At 32.5% G+C, this 25,560-nt stretch overlaps 6 protein-coding genes across 7 annotated transcripts; 3 read left to right on the plus strand and 3 right to left on the minus strand.

The window, feature by feature from the left end:
- Positions 1-23: 23 nt before the first annotated feature.
- Positions 24-875, minus strand: LOC107193487 (ATP synthase subunit g, mitochondrial). The gene is made up of 2 exons (XM_015582943.1): positions 779-875; positions 24-409 (listed from the first exon to the last, which is right to left on the minus strand). Exons 1-2 carry the CDS (start codon positions 813-815, stop codon positions 150-152), a joined length of 297 nt encoding a protein of 98 aa, XP_015438429.1. The 5' UTR covers positions 816-875; the 3' UTR covers positions 24-149.
- A 4,312-nt stretch (positions 876-5,187) lies between these two features.
- Positions 5,188-6,676, plus strand: LOC107193753 (dephospho-CoA kinase). Its single transcript, XM_015583260.1, has 3 exons — positions 5,188-5,376; positions 5,581-5,872; positions 6,279-6,676. The coding sequence occupies exons 1-3, from the start codon at positions 5,265-5,267 to the stop codon at positions 6,580-6,582; spliced, it is 708 nt and encodes a 235-aa protein (XP_015438746.1). The 5' UTR covers positions 5,188-5,264; the 3' UTR covers positions 6,583-6,676.
- Positions 6,677-9,052: 2,376 nt separating this feature from the next.
- LOC107193951 (zinc finger CCCH domain-containing protein 10-like) lies at positions 9,053-23,223 on the minus strand. Of its 2 annotated transcripts, XM_015583501.1 has the most exons (5): positions 23,143-23,223; positions 11,973-12,580; positions 9,893-10,178; positions 9,580-9,801; positions 9,053-9,491 (listed from the first exon to the last, which is right to left on the minus strand). In XM_015583501.1, exons 2-5 carry the CDS (start codon positions 12,503-12,505, stop codon positions 9,387-9,389), a joined length of 1,146 nt encoding a protein of 381 aa, XP_015438987.1. In that variant the 5' UTR covers positions 12,506-12,580; positions 23,143-23,223; the 3' UTR covers positions 9,053-9,386. The 2 variants fall into 2 exon arrangements, with proteins under 2 accessions (XP_015438987.1, XP_015438980.1); XM_015583494.1 differs by having other exon boundaries at positions 9,053-9,801.
- On the minus strand, positions 14,818-17,932 carry LOC107193940 (sarcolemmal membrane-associated protein). The gene has a single exon (XM_015583483.1). It carries the CDS (start codon positions 17,158-17,160, stop codon positions 14,827-14,829), a length of 2,334 nt encoding a protein of 777 aa, XP_015438969.1. The 5' UTR covers positions 17,161-17,932; the 3' UTR covers positions 14,818-14,826.
- LOC107193968 (G patch domain-containing protein 11) lies at positions 19,345-20,348 on the plus strand. The gene is made up of 2 exons (XM_015583512.1): positions 19,345-19,564; positions 19,664-20,348. Exons 1-2 carry the CDS (start codon positions 19,345-19,347, stop codon positions 20,200-20,202), a joined length of 759 nt encoding a protein of 252 aa, XP_015438998.1. The 3' UTR covers positions 20,203-20,348.
- On the plus strand, positions 20,700-25,439 carry LOC107193296 (partner of bursicon-like). The gene is made up of 6 exons (XM_015582704.1): positions 20,700-20,820; positions 20,891-21,015; positions 21,100-21,253; positions 23,204-23,316; positions 24,309-24,434; positions 25,290-25,439. Exons 1-6 carry the CDS (start codon positions 20,700-20,702, stop codon positions 25,437-25,439), a joined length of 789 nt encoding a protein of 262 aa, XP_015438190.1.
- Positions 25,440-25,560: the final 121 nt, after the last annotated feature.

Genomic DNA, 25,560 nt, shown 5'->3' on the forward strand with positions numbered 1-25,560 from the left:
AATAAAACTGACATGAGAAAATGTCTTAACAAAATGATGTTTATTGATAAAACTTAAATTTCCTTTATGAGTTTATATTTGTATTTATGTTTATGTTGCCTATCATTTATACAGAGATTATGTCTATATGAATATAATACAATACATGTTTAAACATTGTATCCTACAATGTGTCGCTTTCCAATACATTCACCGACAAAGAACCAACATACGACTTCAATAGTAACTAAAGTATTCAGCCAGGCTTCGCGTACAGTAACTTCTCGGTATCGTCCAGTTTTAGCAGAGTTTATCAGGTTCTTAATGCCACTTTTTATAGCAGGAATATCAGATACCTTTGGTGGTACCAATTCTACCTTTCCATAATACTTGAATTTTTGGAGAAGGGGTTTTGATGCTACTGCAGCAGCTGCAATGAACACAGAATCATAAGTAATATTTGATATCCTTCATCTAAAATGATTATACGGATAATTGATTAATGATTATTTTATAATGTACTAGTTTTACATAACTTTCCAAATATAAAAAAAAATACGTCTAATAGATAATACGTCTATAAATTACTTACTTCATTTACAAATAGGAATTTTTAAATCCAATTATAAGAATTAGATTTGGAGTTAAAAATTTAATTAAATGTTGCTACAAATGAGGTAGATATTGATGTTATATAACGATCTATTATGACTAAATTGTGATTCATGTAATATTGTAAAAGACAAAGAAAATCAAAGAAAAGCTCGCTAATAAAATGTTTAAAAAATTATGAACGTACATTTGCACAGCTGTATTGTCTTTGTAACTGCTGCCATTTTCGGTTCTTAAAACTCAAACCTTTCTGAGTGAAACTTGGCTGCGAAGAACAACCTTCCGGTGTCTTGCAGCATCAGCCTTTCATAAATGAAAATTCTCCATCTAGTGCAGACTTTTCGAATTACATTATATATTATCATCTCTGTAGGTACTACAGTGTAGAGGCTCTGGACACAGACGAGATATAGAAGTAGACATTGCATTCAATGTATTTTTACGGCTCACTTTTCTGAAGTTACGTACCCCATTTCTGTGGTCATTTCCATTTTAGTGTCACTACTCACCGCAAATTCACCGTTCTCAAAACCTAGATGTCGCTAAAATCACCGACTAGGTATACGATAGACCTATCATCTTATGGGACTTCGTGTCTCATGTTCTGAAATACCGTAATGTAAAAAGTCAGGGATTATCTGCTGCCCTCTACATTATGAAGACGGTGAATTTGCGAACTACGTTAACAGTGTTACGAGCGTCTACAATGTTGTCGAGTCTAAAGTACGCAATGTTGTCAGATCATGAGTGTTCGGTACGTCGGAAAATCATCGAAGGGACCTTGGTCGTGAACGGATTCTCTTCCGTCCGTTCGCTGTAAAGTAGACGTATTGTGTAGAAAGGAGTCTTGGGTTCCAGTCCCGACGGACCTATTGGTTTTTATCGCGTACAGAAAGTTATTGCGTTTAATATTGTTTTCATGAATATGTATATGTATTATTATGTACATTTGAGTAAATTATTTTATTATTCCATTGTTATTAGAACAGTTTAACAGTGATAACTAGAGATGGCGAAGAACGATCACGGTCGTGATTTAACTACATTTACGACCGTGATTGCGATTCTTTTATCTTGAGTAAATTTGCTTACTGTGATCGTAAATTCTTAATCTTTAAACAAAAAAATGTATTCAATATGTTTTACGATGAATTACATTACTATTCGTATTTGTAAAAATCAGTAGAAAAAACCAGAAATTCTAAATGAATGATTTGCTAGGTAACATGTAGATTATAATTTATAATCATTAATTTATTCATTATTCTTCATTGTTTCTAAGTATTCCTTCACTGTATACGGCATGCAACGGGGGTTCTATGACCATACGTTCTCACCACACGGGGTCTCTGGAGCCACCTCCGGGGGATTTTGCGACCCCACGCTCTCACCATACGGGTCACACGAGCCTTCTCCGGGGATTCTGTGACCACAACGTTTTCCCGCCATCTTGAATTCAGAAAAGTGCCGGCAAAATGTAGAATTTATGGGACATTTAGTGGCGCCGCCACTACTTTGGTGTCGGAAATTGGAACTAATTTAAAACTTTAAACAGTGCCATCTGGTGGCGCCTCTGAGAACTATCGAAGAAGTTCTTAAATAAGTTCCAATTTTTGCCACCAAAGTGGTGCGGGCGCCACTGTATGCCCCCTAAATTCCCCATTTTTCCCGCGCTTTTTGAAAAATCCAAGATGACGGAAAAACCTACACATTTGTGGCACCACCGACTAGGTATAGAATAGACCTATCATCCAATGCTTTTTTCTGTCCCACGTTCATAGGGCTACGTAGCTCTGTTACCATTTTAGTATCAATACCCGACGTTACCGATAAAGCATGAATTCCGAGTATTATTAGCAAAAATGAAGTGTTATATATTCCATTCATATTACGTGTATCTATATGATTTCACGAGAATAAAAATATCCGATGCTTCAGTTTAAGGTTAAGGGATAAATATGACAGTCATGAAACATGAAACGGAAAAGTATATATTTTTTCACTTAACTACAAGACAATTTATTCTAAATGCATCGTTAATGGACATTTTACTAATGTTACTTTTTACATGTTCTTGTTTTATTCGTTTTTATATCTTGCTTTACATTTGTATATTTGTAACAGATAAATTCAGAATAGATGTAGTTTCATAAATAATTTATTAAATCTACCTTTTGGCCGGCGGCTTACAATTTCCCTTGCGGGAATGCCTTACCGTAATGAGCCATCTCGTAGCCGTGGGATTCCGGGAATCGGGTGACGTCAAATTATTCCAGTTATGTATGCAAGATACAATGTTACAAATATACAAATCTAAGGCAAGATATAAAAACGAATAAAACAAGAACATGTAAAAAGTAACATTAATAAAATGTCCATTAACGATGCATTTAGAATAAATTGTCTTGTAGTTAAGTGAAAAAATATATACTTTTCTGTTTCATGTTTCATGTCTGTCATATTTATCCCTTAACCTTAAACTGAAGCATCGGATATTTTTATTCCCGTCAAATCATATAGATACACGCAATATGAATGGAATATATAACACTTCATTTGTGCTAATAATACTCAGAATTCATGCTTTATCGGTAACGTCAGGTATTGACACTAAAATGGTAAGGGGGCTTCTGACGCCCTCGAAGCATGGGACAGAAAATTACATTGCATGTTAGGTCTATTCATATATCTCGTCAGTGCTAAAATCATTGGCTTTTCAAGGTGTCGGTACTACAGTTTAGGTGGACCTCCAACTTCCATAAAATGAAAGAACTATTCTTATACCTTGTCAGTGCTCTCAGTTTATAAAATTCTATGGCCGCAGACTAGATGTACATAGCTTGTTGAGACGGAAATTGGGGAAATTAATAACAACTCCGCTCCTATTTATGTGTCTTCAGAAATGCAACTCTTCTTTATGTTTTACAAACTTATTTATTAACAACTCAATTCAACTTTATGTAAAATAATTGTAATTAAAGAATGAAAATGTAACTTGTAACAAAAGGAACTAGAATACAATTTTAAAAATTAACATAATAATTTACATCTAAGTCATCTAGCGAATCTATTCGCTTCAACTTCCGAAATATATTTATATATCCGAAAATAGTTGAAATAGCAATGAACATTGCTACCAGTACATTCAACGATGGTGCAGTCGCATATATGCAAATGTTACATCTTTCGGGGTGTAAAATTAAGTTCAATGTGTATAATTATTGTGGAAAAGAGAACGCCAACGGAGTAAACAAGCTGACTTCAGACGACTCATCAGTGCTCATTTTTAATTTATTCAAACGGGAATGATCTGTCTACGTTCACACTAACTATAACAGCACTTTTCAGTGCTCACTTTTCAATTCAAATGGAAAGTACCTTTCCGTATTCGTAATAAACCAAACGGAACTTTTTAGTGCCACATTCTTAAAAAAATTAACGAAAAATATTCATTCTCTATTTTGAATATTTAATCCCATGTTTTTCTGTTCACAGCCTTCGAACCAACTAGTAATCATTACTACAATTTCATATATGTATATATTCAAATATATCTGGGAATGGATGAAAATAAAGAAAGAGCATGTGACTGGGATGATGTCTCAAGAATGTCAGATGACAACATTTGGGAAATCGTCGTATAAATAATATATATAGCCTACATATGTATTATCACCGACTATACCTAGTCGGTGGTATTATTTTGTAAAAATTGTAAACATCATTGAATTCATATGGTAAGTAAATATTTTCGAGAAATTTAAAAAATATTTAATTGCTAAAACCCGCTAGATTATACCGTAAGACTACTCTATTAATCTGTAGCAATCTGTGGTGACATTATGCACACGGCCTGCTGGGTTTATGATAGCTTCTATTGCAGACTGCTCTGTTCACGGCAGTAAATCTGCTGTTACGTTCTACAGCAGAATTACTGTGTTTATGCTGTGAATCTGTTGTTACGATCTACAGCAGAGTTACTGTGTTTCTGCCGCGAATCTGACGTTACGTTCTACAGCAGATTTACTGGTCTCATGCCGTGACTCTGACGGCATATACATGTATGAAGCAGCGACAGATACATACGATTCTGAGGTCATGCCTGACCGACTATGACACCAGATGCCGTGCATCTGATGTTAGTTTGCTCATAGGGTATAGTTTGTAGAAACGGATAGAACTCAAGATAATATCTAAATTTCTGACATTACTAACAAACTATTGTTGCAAATCACCACCCAGAAAACTCTTGCATGCTTTTATACATATTTAGACTTATATATATATAAATAGTCGTTAAGTGCCGAAGTGAGGTAAACAAGTGTTTTGACCAGCCGTTGTATTATACATGTATAAAATCACAGCCTAATTGTAACAAAGTCAATCAAAATTTTATTTGAAAATAGTTTTTTAAATTTTGTGTGGCATTCAGTAATAACATTTAGCCAATCACTAAGAAGCTGCGAAAATTTCACACTTTAGCATAGTGATCTACCTGTCATTGGCTGATGTATCTAATATGTCGCCAAAATTGTGCATAAAAAAATTTTGGTGGTAACAATCGTATCACGACTAATCATAAATAGCACTGAATTTTATAATGCTAATAGTAGTTACAATGTCTACCTAATTCGAAGGAGTTGTTTTAAAGATTTACGAATAGATATTGAAAGATGTTTATTGTGGGTTTGACAGGTGGAATAGCTACTGGAAAAAGTAGTGTTGCCTCTATTTTTCGTGAATACGGCATACCTGTCATAGATGCTGATCAAATTGCACGAAAAGGTTAGAAATAAAATAAAAAATTTATTCTTTACTTGTCATCACAACATAGCATTTCTACATTTGATGAAGTTGGTGTATCATACAATGATTTCAGAATTTTTCAGCTAATTTATTTAGAGAGTCAATTCTTAATATTATTTTTTTTGTAAATAGAAATATAAATACAATTTCTACTTAATTACTCTGTAAATTTTTATGTTGCAGTTGTAGAACCAGGGAAACCAGCATGGCACAAAATACAAAAAGAATTTGGTACAGAAGTATTCTTAGAGACAGAGGAACTTGATAGGGCTAAGCTTGGTGATTTAATATTTAATGATGTAGAAAAGAGAAAAAAGTTAAATGCTATAACGCACCCAGATATATATAAAGAACTATATTGGCAAACGTTTAAATATGTTTTACAAGGTCATCGATTTATACTCATGGATTTGCCATTACTATTTGAAACAGGACACATGTTGAATTATTTGCATAAAATAATTGTTGTAACTTGGTAAAGATTCTTAATAAAATTCTGGGTAATAGTTTACAACTTAGTTTGTATCTCCAATTTTCTTCAAACTTTAATATGTTGACAGGGGTTCTCTAAACAGGCAAAATATCATTTTAAAAAATGTCGCAAACAATTATAATTAATTATTATTAATGGTTCGAAAAGTATTTTTTTGTTATTAGACTAGCTCTAACCAACTCTGATTAGTATAATGCTTTGAAAATAAACATTAAACCTCATTTTTACTGTTTACAACTTATGTTCTTTCACTTAATCTGTATTTTTAGAGACCCCCTTTCAACATATTAAAGTTTGAAGAAAATCGGAGATACCGACCGAATTGTAAACTAATACCAAATTCTGAATCTGAAAAATTTCTTAAACAATCTGTTCTGCTTGATTCTAGTGAGGAAGATTTGCAATTACAACGACTTATAGAAAGAACAGGTTTCACTGAAGCCAAAGCAAAACTGAGAATTGCTGCCCAAATGTCCTTAGAAAAGAAAGCAGAAATGGCAAATTTTGTTATTGAAAATTCTGGTAGCGAACGTGATACTAGAGAACAAACTATTAAAGTCATTAATGTCTTAAGGTCTTCCAATTATCATTGGAAATTGCGTTTTTTAGTTGGATTTTGTTGTACTGTTTTATTAGGAGGTGTGTACTGGTTAAGAAACAGGAATTTTCGTTCTTTACCAACTGCAGCATAAATACAAACATTTATACAAAGTAAATATTAATTTATCTTGGGGTATGATGTATTGCATTTACCAAAATTTACAAATTGAACTATATGCATAAATTAACGAGTTACATTAATATAGTATACATAAAATGTCAAATCTAGTACAGTAAAACCTGTTTTTGTGCGGTCCTTTTTTATGCGATTTTTGTGCGATTTTTTTTTATGCGGTATATGAATTTCAACGGCGTTGGCATTACTGTAATGTTTTCTATCAGTGTACATATAAATATGCACTTCAAGACGCTCTGTTCATTTGGTTTAAACAGTTTCCCGACAATGTACATTCAATTATTTTCGCTCGACGCGCTAGCAGCATACGCTTCGTATTCCGAGTTTTATCCACGACTCACGTGATTAAGGATTCATTTTATAGTGAGATTAAAGGTAAATAAATTAATTACTTTTGTTTTTATTTGTATATAGTTTTTATGATTTTCATTTTATTTTTAAACATATGTACTCCCTTAAAATGAATAATTGTAGCCAAAAAAAAGTGAAAAGAAAGACAATTCCATTAGAAACAAAAAATCTAATATTAAATAGACTAGCAGATGGTGAACCAATTCATCACAAGAAGATGCGCGTTAAGGATTACGACGACTAGCAGTGAATTATGTAATGTGCATTTTGAAAACTTCTCCATGTCTACAATGAAAAATTAAATGTTTTTATAATGTGTAATTTAATTATTTATTTTGTTTGGAAGCACTTTCTCATGTATTTCGTAAATAATTGACGTATTTTCTAAGTGCGACTTTTTTTATGCGGTCCCTCTCCGCCGCATAAAAAAAAATTTCTGTAGTATGTCGTACAAAGTTGTTTATTATATGTAGTATTTATGAAATTTCCGAATATTTTTTTGTGCGGTTTCTTTTATGCGGTCCCTATCTACCGCATAAAAACAGGTTTTACTGTATTTTCTTCTAGAATGCCCTTATTACGTTTATTCTTGAATTTTTTAAGTGATTTATTATTCTGTGGTAATACGGATATCTTATTTTAGTTTCCTTTTTAAATGGAAAAAAAATGATATAAATACAAAACTGTAATTAACTACTGTTTTATATATTTGTATTAATAGAATGCTATTGGTTATAATAGATGTGTCATACAGAATTTTTACAAAAACAAGTTTTGTTGTATGTAGTACATAAATATGCAGACGATTAAAGTACTTATTACGACAGATAATTGTATTACCATACATAGTAAAATGAAGAGCAGAATGGTTTAGATTGTTTAGAATATCATATATGTACATGTATACATATACATGTACGATTACAATCATTTGAAATCATTTAACACTACCACTTGTTAGAAACATCGTTTTGTATGTAAAGATCCTTAAAAATTACTAGAGGAGTAAACATAATGGAAACAAAAGATTATACACTAAATATACCTTCTGTTAATTTTTATAAATGAAGTTAAACGATTTAAAAAATAAAATATCATTACAATAAATACCTACAAATTAAATTAAAAAGGATATGACCACTTTTCAATAAGCATTTAAGGTAAGAAGGACTTTTATCATTTTAATGAAATACTTGATAACATAAGGTTATACATAAATGATCATACATTTGTATGCATATATAAAATACATGAGTACTTATTGCTCAATTTCTTATACTAACTACGCAAAATATATACACACTTCTATCAACCCATGACTGATAACATGACTTGAAAATAGCAGTATGTTTATTTGGTTTACAGGACGCACATTACAAGTATGTGTACCTGATTCGTACATCGTGTGGGTCAGGTTTAAATTCATTTTAACCTGACTTTAACCTTACTTCCCACCATCTGAATCCAAAACCATTTTACTCAAATAAATGGTAACAACATAAAAGACCAAAATAAGTACTTAATTTATTAAAATATGACTATCTTATAAGAATAATTAACTTATTGATTAGAAATGGAAGTATACAAATTTTCTGAGAGAACACGGAAGCAACAGAATACTATTTACAGCACTTGCGTACAGAACAGTCGTAAGGTTCACTACCATTTTCGAAGCAGCGGTAAAGCTTAACCTTCGAACTTTTATAATATATTTCATTTACATACTTCATCCTATTTTGTACTTATGTTAATGCATTAGCCTAAATGAGTACCTTCTCATCTATGTTCTTTTAATTTACAATTTTCTTTTTCATTCACATGTGATTATCTTTTTGTAATACAAAAAATTACTTCCAAAATTATTTGTATCTCCGTTGATACTAGGATATTAAAAAAAGAATAGGAGAATATCGTTTTTAACCATTTTCATGTTTTTAGATTTGTATTCTTATTAGTCTAAATCTATACACACTTTGGACATTTATTGTGTTGCGTATTTTAATATAGGCAACGTTTACCATTTACAAGGTAAATCACGGAAAAGAACAGAACTACGAGACTCAAAGGGCCCCAAATGAGAGCAATTGTGTTAAAACCATACTGCTAAAAACAGTCATGATCGTTACGTTTGTTCTGTACGATAAATTTCTACGAATTTCTACGCAAGGCCTATGGATGTACAGTTCGTTAATTACTGTGACAATTTCAACGCTGTAACTCACTAAAGAATATATGTTTGATCGACGTTATGCGTCTACCGCTTACACTCGAAAGAAATAATCGAATTACGTTATCATTTTGAAAGACAATGCAGAAGACAGCATCCTTAACTCGTCTACGTAAGTGAGGTAATATTTGATGTTCCTTTCTCGTCTACGATTTACTGCAGCACAGGCCTAAGTTCTTGAGTCATGATAGGGTAAGAAACAAGCGGTGCAGTCGCACCAGATATCGATAGAGGTAAACTGGCAGGTTGTTGCGTATTAGGTTGCTGTTGGTTAGTTGCCTGTGGACCTGAACCGATAACGATGGGTGGCGGTATGGATACCGGTGCCATTGACACTGCTGCAATAGAAACAGGTGCAACAGTAGCTATACTTACAGGAACAGTCGCAACGCTCGCGGTAACCGTACGCAGCGTCCCAGCTGCCACTGCTGCGTTGACCATTTGTTGAGGCGTTGGAGCTTGTGATGGTGGAACAGTATTTGTAATGGTAACAGCTGGAACAGTAACCGCTGTTACATTTGCAGTCCGTTTTCCAGACATTCTTAATTGGGCATTTTGATCCAGAAGAAACTCATTAGTTGCTGTTAGATCGCTAACCTAGATGAATACAACATACAAATATTTAAGTTTTGGGCGATACATATGATAAAATATCTATAATGTGAAATATTAATTCAATTAAACAAACTTGTTTTTTTAACTCTTCTATCTTCTTTCGTAATAACGCGTTTTCATCTTCCAAAACAATTGCCCTAGCTTCATTGCGCGGTATCACCGGATAATAATATCCTGGAGTAACTTGTTGCGCTGTATGTTGACCTATTAATGGTGACGCTTCAAAATGAACAACAGTTTCACCAGAAACTATTCGTCTCTTTGGTTCAGGGGGTCCTATGTAGTCAGAAGGATGTGTGGATGCAGTGTAGCCATTGTTTGTTACTAAACTATGTTGATCTTCGATTGGCCAATGAAAGCTGTGGAAAATATGCAAGCACGCGGTCAAAACTCAAAAGTAGAGAATGGAAATACTCAACACTTTACAAATGTCCGTAAGAAAGCATTCATGCAGTAGTATAAAAAAAAAATCTCTGCCAGGATGCACTAGTGCAGACGTACTGGGTGAAACAGATCATCTAATTTTAATCTTTTGATTGATATAACTTTAGTCTAATTGTAACTACTCCTGAGATTTGTGATAAAATAACATTTGAGATCTGTAAAACGAAAATAGTACTATACTGCATTTAAAAAAGTCATCGTGATCTTCAAATCTCAGAAGTAACCACACCTGCAACAATGTTATAAAAGATTAAAATAGAACACCCCGTATATTTCTGTAACTTGCACAAGAATTACTTAATGAGTGGATGCTCATGTTTTGGCGGGGAATGTGCTCTAGAATATAAACGCTTTGACTGTCATTCAATCAAGAATACGCGCCAGAACACCACATATCTGATGACGTAAGTTTCATAAGTAGACAGAAACTCCGAAACGCTCCTTTACAACCGCGATTGCTCCTCTACAGCCAGTCCTATTATTGTGCGTTTAATTAAATAAAAAGTTAATCGTGAATTTTTTCCGTTATTTTGACACACAGAATCTATCGTTGAAAAAATATTCAATACTTTATCAACACAACTATTTACAACAATTCATTTTGTGTAATCACGTGAAGACAAATTGAATGACTTCGAGATTGTTTAGAATTTCAATATTTATACTGAAAGTATACCTACTAATATTCCATACAGTACATTTGCCGATTTTGTAATATTCAATATACTAAATTCAATTTCTGTGAATTGTTCCACGAAAGCATAAATGTTTATACTATAGTTTACATTTGATCAATATACTTTATACTGATATGTTCGATGTTTCAATATTTCAAGGTCTTATTATTATAGCTCATTGTATTCGTCTCTATATTTGTCATAAGATTCTGTAATTGAAAATATTGCTTCTATCTTAAGTACACCTTAAAGTGAGCATGAAGGTTGAATAAAAAACATTCAACACTTTCTCATTACCACTTAAGAATTCCATAATAAACTTTATTTGGCAATCAAAATTTGTTTTCAAATTATCCGCGGTGTTTAAACAATTATAAAAATCATTACGATAAATACTGTGTGCATCTTCCCATTCATAATGATGAAGGAGTATGCTGTGTTATGTAATAGGATGTCTATTTATATGCACATATTCATCTGCTACTTACTCAGCTAACAAGTTTTTCTCTTAATCTGACACTACCTCCGACAAAAAGCATTCAATCCAATAAGACAATATAATCAGTATAAAAATTATTTAGAGATACATTATAAATTAAATATACTTCACATAAATATTAAAGAAATAGAATAGAAGGGTTGACAATATTTGAAGAAAATATTAACAAAACGATAAATATTCTAATCTCCATAATAATGTAATGTTTAATAGCAAGTAAAAATCATGGAACACTGTGTAAGTAGTATTACAAAGTGTTGAAAGATTCTACACAAAAAGCATAGTAATAGGAATTGTCTAAAACGGGATATTTTGGGTATGATATTAATTTGACAAAGATTTTCTTCATCCCTAAAAGAAGACAGTATCCAATTTGACGGCATGCAGGGTGATTCGTTGATAAGATATTAAGTACAGCAGAATTGCTCATTGTTTCTGTTGCTTTCATTATTCGACGGACAAGCAAATAATGTTGTTCCCTTTAAAAACAAACGGGAAATTTAATGCAGTCCAATCTGTCAGCGTGTACTCACTTTCTGTCCTCTTCGTATCTGCGATTCTCTTCATTGGTCGCGCCATTGAAGTTGTGCTGTGGCTTGGGCACATTGTGATGAGAGACCGTGATCAAAGTGTGCTGCGGTTCCTCGTTCTTCCAGTGTCGGAACTTGCAATTGGCCCTCTGGCAGCTGCCCTTGATGAAATCCTTGCACACCGGGTACTCGGGCTTCTCATTGTTGTTCTTTAGCCTGGTCAATATATGGGCGGGCAGTTCGCCGGTCGCGCGGAAACGTTTCTCTTCGCTTTCCGTGCAATGGAGGAACTTGCATCCGGGCCAATTGCACATCCCGTTCTGGAAGTCATGGCAGAACGTGTACTCCTCTACGGGATCGTCCTCCGAACGTTCGTGCAGGTATTTGCAGCGTTTCCCCCTGTGGCACACGTTCCGCAGAAAGTCACGGCACACGCGGGTCGGCGACGGATCGCCGCCCGCGTTTAGCGCACCTGCTGTCGTTTTGCTCGGTTGCACGCCTCTCGCACTATCAGACTTTTCTTTGAGCTTCTTCATCAATGATACATCGCCGTCATACCCTCACGAACAATGTTTAATCGATCGTGATCACGTGCACGTTACACGTGCGTGCTGCAATTATAAAGAAAACAACAACAACAAAAAATGAATCATTGCCAATTTCAAGGATACAGGACTGAAACCATTTCGCGCGGGATCGAATGGAAAGCGTGAGGATATTCGGGAATTTTTTTGCTGCGCTTCTGTGCTAAACATTCTTCTGAATGTTTTATGGACCTTGTGCTTTAGAAAAAGAAGATTCAACAACGTTGATCATTAAAAGATAGTTGCTGATTTTTGAACAATTATACTTAACGATATAAATGCCGCGAGAAAATATTGTTTAATAAGCTTTTTCGAACCACGATCAATAGCCAGATATCTATTAATAAATTTCTTCCCAGCCATTTCGTTATAATTTTATATAAACAGAGAGCAACCCGAATAACGTAATGTAATTTCAAGCAATTTCTTTTCAATTCTTATTTAAAGAATAATTAATAGGCCGTTTGTTAATCAGCATCGAAAAGCCTATATTAGGTCGACCTTCGGGTGCAGAAGTGTTAAGTGTGGGTATTCAAAGAAATATGTTAAAAAGTGTTTCCGTTAAGTTAATTTTTATTTTTTTTTATATAATGACTATTACATGGGTAGGAAGATTATATTAACAATTGTTATGTACAGTATTATGTTGTTTATGTGAACCTTTACGATCGTAATATAACTTCCATCTACCAAGAAAGTATACCCATAGAAGCGGCAGGCCAATGTCTTTTTTTTTGGAAAATTTAATATACTTTATCGTTCTCACTTGTACGGATCAATATTCATTACATTGAACGGGACAGAAATAGATCGAGCAATGGCACTGTAATTAAACTAATTAGAATCGAGAAGATACGGATAATTTGAGTCGCGTTCGTATAAAAAGGAATTGATAGAAAATGTATAACTAGAGTTCGTTTTTAGAAACATACAGGTATCTAGGCCACTTCTGCGGAATCGTTTAACGCGTCGATTACAACAAAAATCGTACCTGAAACTTTTCCACTGTAATATCTTTTCTTTTTTGTTTCTTAAAATTCATTAGGTCGACTTTTACGGATATGCTTCTATTTTCATGCTACCAATAAAGAGAAGAGACACTGCAGAGTGCATCGATGATTCTTGTTAATTAGTCACATGTTGACGTAGAAACGGCAAGATTCATCGGAGCATCGAATGCATAACAAAACGAGACTTCGACAAATAATTAATAATAATGTACGTAGAACGCCGAATTTTGTATTAACAAATTATTCTTATATAAATATATATATATATATATGTATATACACAAAACAATAATATAAAGAAAAAAACAGCTGCGATTTAAAATCGATTAATGCCAACAATTAAATAGATTGCTTAATTCAATCAATAAATTTACAATTGAATCACGCGTAAGACGATCACCAATTGGAGAGCACAATAATTCGACTTCTTTAATCTTACAATATTATTTCTTTGAGAAATTATTACTGACAACAAACAATTATTTAAAGAAATCGAATTACACAGATTTATGTTCTACTCAAGGACATCGGAATCTACGAAATAAATATCGAGTATTTCTTTTTTTTTTAAATTCATAGTTTGTTAACAATAAGAAAAATATTAAAACGACTTTATCAAGATATTGCAATACATCAAGAGATTTTTCCTTTTATAAAAATGGAGCATTGCATATAAATATTATTTGTAATTTATATAACAAACATTCGAGTCGTTGGACGTGCAGTGTTGGAAATAATTGCAAAGTATAATGACACAAATTGTGCAATGTTGTAAATACAGATTATACCATATTTTAAGACGATATGATATTGAGATTGGCAGCATGTTGAACATTTTATGTGGTATTGTCTATACTTCTGCTAATACATTTTTTTTTGTTCTTATCCTAAACCTTTGTTCTATGTACATATTTATTGTTTCAAAGTTCTGCTGTGATTTGATTTTGGTTCCTAGTTTAAGGTGGTAACATGGCGTATCTCTCTGCTTCACCTTTGTCATTCATTAGAGAATGATTTCTGTGATTGGTGTTTCAACAACTGTACTGGGAAAAATATATACAATTCTTAATATACTTTGTTCATATAAAAATGTTCGAATCTTTGCTGAAACTACACACCACCAGGTTCATTTGTATCGCTTACTTGAAATCTTTTAACGAACTATGTTTTAGGGTTTTATACTTTTGTCGTAGTACTACAGATAAAAAAAGGAAATACAATATTAATGTTAAAAGTTATATATACATACACCGGAAAGAAATATTAGAATATTTTCTGTAGTAGCATCCATACTAACATTATCGCAATGGGTGCTACATAATGTATTGGTACAGAATAGGTTGCATTTAATAAATCACCGCATTGCGCTCTGAGAGTTGTATACTTCTTTAAGAGCTCTGCCTTCTCTTCGACAAAAGCATTGTACTTCTCCTTTAAAATGACTAACTCTTCGTGGAGCTCTTGAATTCTTTGAGATTCATTCTTGGCACGGTAGTATAGTTCTTTTAATTTCTCAACAATTTCTTCAGGTGGTTCATTAATCAACCAATCCTTGAGATTTTCTAACTCCTTTTTGACTGCTTGTTGTGACTCTAAATTGTCTTCAAGTTTTAAAGAATCTAGAGATCCTATTAATGTTTGTAGTAGATACTCCCTTGTATATAAATTTTGTTGTGCATCATGTTTAGACACAGGTTTCAATGTTTTCACATAATCGCTTTCTAAATGTTCCCCTTCACATTCCTCATCTAATTCGGTACTATCCTTGTCTCCTTCATCCTTTTTCTTCTGTTGATTGGTTTCCACGGAAATTGACTCATTTAAAGATTTAAAGTTATTTGTACTTTCAACAGTAGCTTCCCTTTCTTCGCTTACTTTTTCTTTCAGCATGATCTGAAGCTGACAAGGAACTTCCGATTCCTTGCCATTTTCTTCGCACGCGAATCGAACTTCCATTTTGTAAGGTACTACAATTTCCTCAACTACTTCATAAGCAGGCTCCTCTCTTTTAACTTCTATAACAGATTTCTCGCTTGTATCGTCGCTGGTAATACTACATGTATCATCTGTTGCATCCGAATTGGTATCAGATTCCGAATTGATATCAGAATTGTCTATATTTACATTTCCATTGACTAAAGTTCTTCGAGACGGCGGTGGTAAAATATACTCTGTTACATTATCATTGTTAGTCAATGAATCTTCTAATTGTTCCTTCGAAAAAGTAGTGTCAGAATTTTTTAACTGATTTGAATCAATATCTCGCAAGTTAATTTGATTGTCCTGTTCGTCCTTTAAAGGACAAAAATTAGTTTCCACGTCGATCTCCATGTTATCAGCGTGTATAGAATTCAGTTTATTAAGGATAATATTAATGGCTTCAATAGGATTCTCTTCATCCTTGGATTCCATGTTATCGCTGGTTACCATTTTTGAATTCTTATCTTGCAAAATCTGCATGTAATTTCTGAGGGCAGTGATCTGCTTATGACTATTGACAGAATCTAATCTGGAATCACGTAACCTTGCTTGTAGATTCTTTTCAATTCTGGATTGATCTTCAATTCTTCTCAGAAGTTCTTGTTTCTCTTGTTCTACATTTTGTATCATGTCTTTCATCTGTTCCTCAGTCTCAGTCAGTTTATTTGTGGTTTCCTGAAGTTTCTTTTGTACCTCTGAATATTTACTACTCAGTACATGAAACTCTGATTCAGTATACTTTCCTATATTATGAAGACTCTGACATTCCTCTTCTGTTTCACTTAGACGTCCTTCTAACTGTAATAACCTTTGAGAAATTTCCAGCTTTTCTTGTAGTACTTTCTGTAATGCTTCCTTTGCTGCATTTTGGTACTGTGCCTTTTCCTCCTGAAGCTTTACCAACTCATTTCTGATTTTATCTTCTGTGTAATTTTTAGAGTAAACATTCAATTGGCTTTCAACAGTCTCTACCCAAGACAACAATCGATCCTCTGCTATTAATGCCGTCCAAGACTGATTGGCAGCTTTTCTGGTATTAGCCACAAGCTGTTGAAGATAATATAACTTAGAATTAAGTGCCTTCTCGCGTTTTGAAGCCTCTTGCATGACCTGATTCAACTTATACAAATCTTCAAGGGAAACATTATTGATTGGTGATGCAACCGATGTAAGAACATTAGCTTCCTTCCCATCAGGCAGATACAATTTCAGTGTTGCAACTATACATCCATGCTTAAACTTTTTTGTACTCTCCATCACGTCAACGCCAAATTGCACTATGTCACCTGAAAATACCTCCTTTGGTGGAGATTCTACATTGGCAGCACCAAGTCTCTGATTATTAACAAATGTACCATTACTACTATGTGTATCTTGCAAGTAAAACTTTCCACTGGAATACCACAGCAACGCATGATTTCTAGATAATACTTTGCAATCAAAGATCGCATTGTTTGCTGCAGCTGTGGATCTAGCCACAGAACGACCGATTTTCACAGGTTTCTCCAATGTCAGTGTACGTTCTTGAAATGGATGGGAATTTTCCCTGCAGATTAAGACACCTTTGGCTGTCATTTTGTTCTTCTGCATTGTATTGACTGGCAGGAAAACTGGCATTTTGTACCCACCCACCACTGACTACAACCATAGCCGATGGAAAATGCAAATAATTGCAAGTCTCTTTCAGAATAATTCAACACATGTATGGTGAAAAAACAAAGGATAATCATATATCGATACAGCAAACCGGCGAGCGAATGCGAAACTAAAAAATCACGCGTTTCACTGTCATTGAACGTGTTTAATGTCGTGTCGGTTTATCACGGAACGGTTATTGTTCACGCCCGATCGCGAAACTCAATCGCAAGGATCGTGTTCGGATCGTTCGAAACGTAAAATTCCTCATGGAAAGGCGTGACATACGAATTTAAATATTTCCACAACAGAGAAAAAAATTCCGTTGCCACTCCAGTTGTCTTCTAGTATTCGTTTTTCAATTTGTCATGAACTGTCCGCACGTATAGTGTAATTGCACTGTGTGTCAATTAATCAACTCAAGAATGTTCAGTTCAACTCCGCGATTCGTTGGTCCGGATTTGCCTCAGAATGTAATCAGAATGAATCTTCCGTACGCGTCGAGAACGTGAAATGATATGTTTCTCTGCGCAAGTAGCGGTGAGCGTACACTTTCACACTTTCGTCCTTCGCACCAGTTTCCTTGCACTTTAAAGTCTTCGACGTTGCATTCGAGGAGATTCATTAGAGAATCATAATACACCCGACGCTGTGGTCGATAACACCCAAACGCGACTAATCGAGCAATGTTGTGATCAACCGGACAGATCAAGACCGAAAATATTGTTCTCGAACGACTTCCCTACTGTACCGAGATACAAGTGGTCCACGTTCCTTTAACTCAACGTTCCTCAGTTCCGCGTTCCGCTGTTTATCGACCAGCGGCAGTATAGTCATCTATAATCTATACGACCACACCGAGTAACAAATTCAAAATAGGTTTCCTTGAATACCGAATTGGACGTTACTTGAAGAAATTTTTATATCAGTAATATTTTAATAAAAACTACAAATAAACCAAAATTATTATTCGTCAATAACGAAAAAATTCAAATACTCTAATTTGAATCCAAATATTCTAATTCTAAAGAATATGCTACAAAATATTAATAATTTTGTTTTCGTTTTATAATTATATTATAAACAAAAAAATAGAAAATGTGAAAATGTTTCAACTTTTTACCTTACATCCTTACATGTTGTTCAAGACATTCGACGGATATGATATAAAAAAATTTTATTTAGTTATAGACAGTAATGGACATTGTTTAACGCATGACTGAGCTCAGATAATTTGCAAAGGCGTATAATAATGTTGATATAAAAAAAGCTGTCTGAAAAGTTACCCTACCCTAAGGATATAACATAAAAGAGCTTTGCACGAGATACATTCATTATAGTTTGAAAATTATCAACACACAATTAACTAAAAAATGACTCTTAATAAAAAAAAAAACTACGATGTATAAATAGAATTAAGACATTTATTTTAGGAGGATTTAAATACTTTATAGGTACAATAAAAATTGTTTTTTTTTAAATACTGTTATATGTAACTTTAAAACAGACTTTATTCAATATTTTATTTGCAACTTGAAATTAATCAAGTACGTCAGACTTTTTAACCACTTATTTATTCATTTTCTTACGTGAAAATGTATAGTTAGTAAATCTTGAATGCAGTTGCTTTTACGATTTAGAACTCTGAACTTATTTTCCTATAATTATGCAAATATATGATTATTAATATGGTCCAGTACTAAAATAAGCAATCATCAAAGTCAACCGCGGTAAAAATGTTTACCGAAATCGATACTTTAAAATGGAGTTAATGAATGCCTTCGCCATTGTAGGAGCGTTTATGTGTGAAAACATACGAAGGTCAATGTTTTTCGAAGGATTTCTAACAGCATAACGTAGAATATAACCTAAAAGGATACAGCACCGTGAATTTTATCGTTTGAAATATAGCGTATACAAGCTACTGTTAAAAAATAATAAATACAATTTTCGTATAGTTCAATACATCCTAGTGTTTGCTATTGTTTCGTTTTAAAATTATGTTGTTTCTTGTTAGTACTGAAATGCACATTAAAGAAATGTAATGAACATTTTGATGTGTATACAATTTATATACGTAATATCAAGTAATTATTATTAAACTGTAGCTTTTATGCCATTGTAACAACGTACATTCGATCAATAGTGAGAAAAAATCAAGCAAAAATGTCGGATGATGATTATATGTCAGACAAATTTTTGGAAAATTCAGAAAAATCTGGATCATCGGGTCTCTTATATCGACACGCAGATAAAAGAAAATTTGAAATGATGAAAAGAAAAACTGAAATTGAAGCAAAGATGCAAGAAAAAAATTCTGTGAAATATATGGAACAAGAGAAGAGAGAAGCTGGTTTATCTTCTGCTATTAAAAGTACCAACAAAGGTATGTTTCTGTTAAAAACAAAAATGTATAAAATATACTCTTATATGTACACATACATATTTTTTACATGCATGATTTTATAACTTCTTATGATTTTAGGCTTTGAATTACTCATGAAAATGGGATATAAGCCAGGTCAAGGGATAGGTAAAACAGAATCAGGAATGATTGAGCCCCTTGGTGTTGAAGTGAAATTAGACCGACATGGTTTAGGCAAAGGCATTAAGAGAAAACAAACACAAAGTAAAAGTAGTTTGGATAATGGGAAACTGGACAATAAATGTATGAAAGACTTTCGTAGCAGAATTTCTCAGAGAAAAGCTGAACAGTTAATGAAAGCTGATCTTTATAAGAGTCAAAAAGTCTGTGAGCAATTAGATACACAATTGAACATAAAAGAACCTGTGAATGGATGGTTCTGGTTACCTCAAAAAACTGAAAGCAGTAGTGACACAGAAGATGAAGAAGAAGAAGAAGAAGAAGAAGAAGAAGAAGCTCCACCAATTAATGAGAGATTGGAAATCCTTACTAAATATTTAAGAGAAAAGCATTTTTATTGTATATGGTGTGGAGAAGCTTTTAATAATGATGATGACTTAAGGAACAATTGTCCTGGAAATACAAGAAATGATCACTAAATACAAACGGTAATGTGTTTAAATAAGGAAGTACATGTAATAAAGAAATACACTGAAAAATTTCACTAACATATGTTTTTACTTACATCACTTACTATTACCACCCTGTAAGAAAGCATACAGGGCATGAGAGGCTAAGGACCTAAGTAACATTAGTCATGTTTCTTTGATACAATCACCCACTGTGCACTGAGACATAAAAAACCCATTAGAGTCATAATGCAAAATACTGAAAAAGTAATGTCCTCAAGCTGGAAAAAATCCCAACTGTGTATAGTGTAAGAGCAGGGGAAAGTTATCCTGATTCTGCTATGCTATTATATCCTAGCAGGAGTTCAGCACCCCTAGTTATTGTATGTTGGAGGGAAAGCTACCTATAAAAGCATCTGTTTGATTTTCTCTGCTTTCATTTGTGTGAAAATCTTTGACCACACCTGTACTGTATTGGAAAGAGGTCAATCAAAGGAAGTAAACATTACTTAAACAAAAGAATTAAAATGTTTATACTGTCAACAGTTTTGTTATCAAGTATATTCATTTTTATTAGTAGTACAATGTCTCAAATAATAGATGATGAGAGTTGTGAAACATTACAGTCAGAAGTACATATTACAAAAGGTCTCTTCTCCATCGATCTATTGGAGTATTTATACTTAAACACGCGAATTAAATATTTCCATTTTTCCAGACGAATACGATGAAATAGGACGTTTAAAAAGAACATGTAGTGGAGATATACCTGTCACAAAATGCGAAGGGTTTTGCAGTTCACAAGTGCAACCAAGTGTTGCGAGTACAACTGGATTTTCAAAGGTGAGTAAGTGGTAATATAGTTGTGAAAAAACAACTGGAGTTTTAAGAATACAAATGAAATAATCTTATTCTCTTTCTTAATAGGAATGTTACTGCTGTCGAGAAAGTTACTTAAAGGAGAGACTTATTATCTTACACCACTGTTATGACGCAGATGGCATAAAATTACTGAATGAGGAAGACAAAATAATGGAAATTAAAATACGAGAACCGGCAGAGTGTAAATGTACTAAATGCGGCGATATATCTCGATAAATATAGCGTAAATAATTTAAATAAATGGTATTGTGAATTATATCACCAAATTATATGATAATCATACTTAAAATAAAATGCAAAATATGAAATGGACCTCTACTCAATTATTTTCCTTCTCCTTTAAATGCATAGGCTACACTAAAGAATGATATTCGTTGAAAACTTTGTAACTTCATCAAATGCTGCAAAACTTTAAGTTAGAATTAAAGAAATTATATATTAAAACTAATTAATTACTATCTTCATATTAAATTCTTTCTGTTTTACTTGTTGAAACATAGCAAGACTATAAAAAACATAGATGTAAAATGCATAAATTATTTAAATGTACCAAAAATGTAAACAAATTCTGTAATTAAAATATACTCAAACTCTTGACATTAAAATGATGTACTTTGGTGTTAATTTGTTACTTATATTACTGATTTTAACATTCAATATTACGAAAATAATATGCGCTAATAAATTAAGTTACAAAGGAACTATGTACCTTATTATGTTAGTTATTAAAATATTAAAAATCATTTATTTAAAAATGTTCACTAATAAATAATATGCTATACACTCAACATAAAACTCGTTTAATTCTTTCTTCAGTAATGAAGTAATCATAAATGAACAACTGATGTAGTATACTTCTCTGACAAATAGAAAAATTTGAAAACAGAAACTGTGAATTTATTATTTAATGTAATTGGTAACATACTATGTATATAGTATGAGGTTCCTTTTTATTTTTTGGAGTCTTATTTATTTAAGTACCTTTCCTCTAATTTTAATGCAAAACATTACTTCTACAAACTGTTAAAATTAAAAAAAAATTGTAACAATAACCATAATGATACTCCCATTAATTACAAATAATTTTTTCCAAAAAGGTATTTTAAGTATTTTCCTTTTAAACGTAAAGATAATTAGAAACTTATTCAATAAGTTTAAATCAGTTGATTACTTTTTACAGTTTCTACAAATTGTTCCAACTTGTTATTGATATTCAAATATACACAAATTGTTACAGTAAATTTTCATTATTAAATTTTTATCACTATGATTACCAGAACTCAAAAATTACAACTCATAGTTGTAACAAGACTATAGAAACAATAATATGTATTCTGCACTAATGTAGTTTTTTTATATACATATATGTTACAGATACTTTTAGAAATAGTTCTCACATTCTTTTATGTACTCAATTCCTTCCCTACTGCTATTAACATAGGCATCGGAAGGGAAGGGAGAAAACATGGCCACCTACAGGGTATAAAAGGGTACAATGTGAAATCTATAAGCACAGTGAAGTACTAGATCCGGAAGGAAATGTATCGTGTTAAAACTATGTTCCTGTATCACATTGGTATATGAAAAGTCATATCACCAAGATTTTTAGAAATAAGACAGAATCGTATTTAAATTTCAGTTATATATGTAGAGACTTTATGGCACTACAATGTTATATGCATACATAGATCATTTGATTCAGACTTCTCTTTTATACACTCATATAAATGTGTGGCGGGAAGCTCCAATTTTGTTATATTCATTTACAGAAACTCTAATGAAACAGAAATTCGTTTATTCTATTAAGAATTGTATCAGCTTCAAAACACAATAAGAACTTTATCAAATTTTATTATAGTTATCTCTAAATTGAATTTGAGACAATTATTGCACACTATAAATATATAAAATCTAATCAGAGATTTGAGTCATAAGGTTTAGTGATAACACATTTTAAATTACCAATTGAAAGTTGGTACTTGGGTAAGGCTCCCCTGATGTATTTTTGTGAGTGTAAAAGGAAAATGAGAATCAAGAAAATAAACCACGTGCAGATACAGACAATTTATGTATATTTCTGTTACTTACTGTGCAGTGGCTGTTGGTCTTTTAATATGCCTTCTGTCTGGAAGCACAAGGGCAATTGTAGGCGTCGATGAATGCCAGGCGACTCCAGTTATTCACTTTTTGCAATACCCAGGATGTGTACCAAAACCAATTCCCAGTTATGCATGTAGAGGACGCTGTAGCAGTTACCTACAGGTAAAGTGGGATAATTAACATGAAATTTGCAATGTAAATATAACTCCCAATAAAATTGTATGTCTTTGAAAGAAATTGTTCAATAGTATTCATAAAGCTGATAAAAATGCATACTTTATGAAATTTTTTTTATTTCATCTATATTATTACACGTTTCAAAATGAATTCAAGAACATATGTGCAATACATTATGAAAAATAAATAAATAATAAATAAAAACATCAATACACATTAATTCCATTGTTTCTACAACTTCAGTAAAAAATCATCACTATCAGTGTGTCTTTCGACCCCCTGATGAAACTAACTGCAATGCTTGTGAAATGTTAGGAAAACAATTCCACAAGGACATGGCTTCCACCCGAAAGCCTCAACAGTGAGAACTGTATGATGCCAAGCCATGAAAGCCTCAAATCTTTGTTCAGTTAAAAATGTTAATTACATGTAACTTCTGTCATCACTAACCATAACAGTATTTAACAAGATTAAAAGTAGCTGTTTCCTTTATTTTTCTAAAAAAATTTTCAAATAAACAATGAAATGAAGAAAATAAAAAATATGTGGTTACATTTTAAAAAGTAAAATTGATACTGAAATGCCTGTATATAAGGATTTTATAAAAAAATATTTATTATTGCATTGAATTTCTCACATAAAATGAAACAAATTCTATTGAAATCAATTTTTTTTATACTCTCCAATGCTACAGAAATAATAGCACGTATATATTTGGACTGGACATACTGTGTATTCTGTACTTTGAATACAAGAGAATAGAGATCAATACATAAATGTAGTTTGTAATGATTAGATTTACATAAAGTATATCAAATAATTATTGTTATTTATTATTATTACAAGTTAAGAATTCGTTTTACATTGATGGTTGTTAGATAATATCACAGTTTTCACTTAACTGTACTTAGTGGATTGTAAATAAAACTTAAGACTATAATATACAAACATTGATTTGATTGTACCTGTTTTTACAGGTGTCTGGATCAAAAATTTGGCAAATGGAGAGGAGCTGCATGTGTTGTCAAGAAAGCGGCGAAAGGGAGGCCAGTGTATCCTTGTTTTGTCCAAGGGCCAAACCGGGCGAGAAAAAATTCCGAAAGGTTAGATTGCCTCCAATGAATCGCAAAGTCTCGAAAATTTAGAACGAATGTGAAATTTTAATAACGCATCGACCGGGTAATCACTTTCACATTAAAATCAGGAGCAAAGCTTTTGACACCACGAGTTTACCACAGCCATATTGTTTTTGTCTGATCGACCAGTAGGAAGCGCGTAGAAAAAGAATATCGCGCGCGATTTGAATCGAATAATTGTACACGGATGACATAATAGTCATCACAAAAAAACTTCAAAAGAAATATGCTGACGAAATCAAGTATACTTATCTGAAAAGTATATTTTACGATGACTGTATAGAAATCATAACTTACGCAGTATGTAAATACGCAATATTTTCAGGGTATTTTACAACTAAAAATCACGTCCAACGTTCTATAGTTTTTTCTAATGTTTCTGTATTGGCGGATGTAAGAAAAGGTTTATTGTATATGCACATATTAAATATACATTGTTCGGGTAGTATTCGAGTTAAAATGGTATTTTTGATTTTAATAAGAATTTTAATGTAATTCCTTATCACTGTACTTTTTGTATTTGTTATAACACTATATGTAGTCTCTTAGGTGTGCTGTTAACATAGATTTTACTTGCTTGGTAGATTTATTATTTCGAAATTTTGTGACAATGAATAAATTCTTCAGAAACGAATTTTCTGCAAATGATATTCATAAATTAATATAACATAATTAATACGTGTATATAAAAATAAGAAATTTTCAACTTATTATTTTACCAAATTTCTGTTTTTTATACTGAGTAATCAGAAAGTACAAATTGCAACTGATCTGTTTAGAAAAAAAAAATCAATTAATTAAATCAAACAAATCAATTCACAGGTAATTACCAAAGCGCCTCTGGAATGTATGTGCAGACCATGCACAAGCGTAGAAGAATACGCAATTATTCCTCAAGAAATTGCTGGATTTGCTGACGAAGGTCCGTTTACAACTTCTGCTCATTTCAGAAGGTCGTCCGACCTACAATAGTTGATTGTTCTAAATTTGTGCTAACAGTATCAAATTAAAAAAAGTTGGAAAGAAAATATTTATTTGCGTGATATAGAAAATTATAAACATTAGAAACAATATAAATGTATGAACAAACTGA

The sequence above is a fragment of the Dufourea novaeangliae genome, unplaced genomic scaffold (genome assembly GCF_001272555.1).
Source record: "Dufourea novaeangliae isolate 0120121106 unplaced genomic scaffold, ASM127255v1 scaffold1, whole genome shotgun sequence".
Classification (NCBI taxonomy): domain Eukaryota; kingdom Metazoa; phylum Arthropoda; class Insecta; order Hymenoptera; family Halictidae; genus Dufourea; species Dufourea novaeangliae.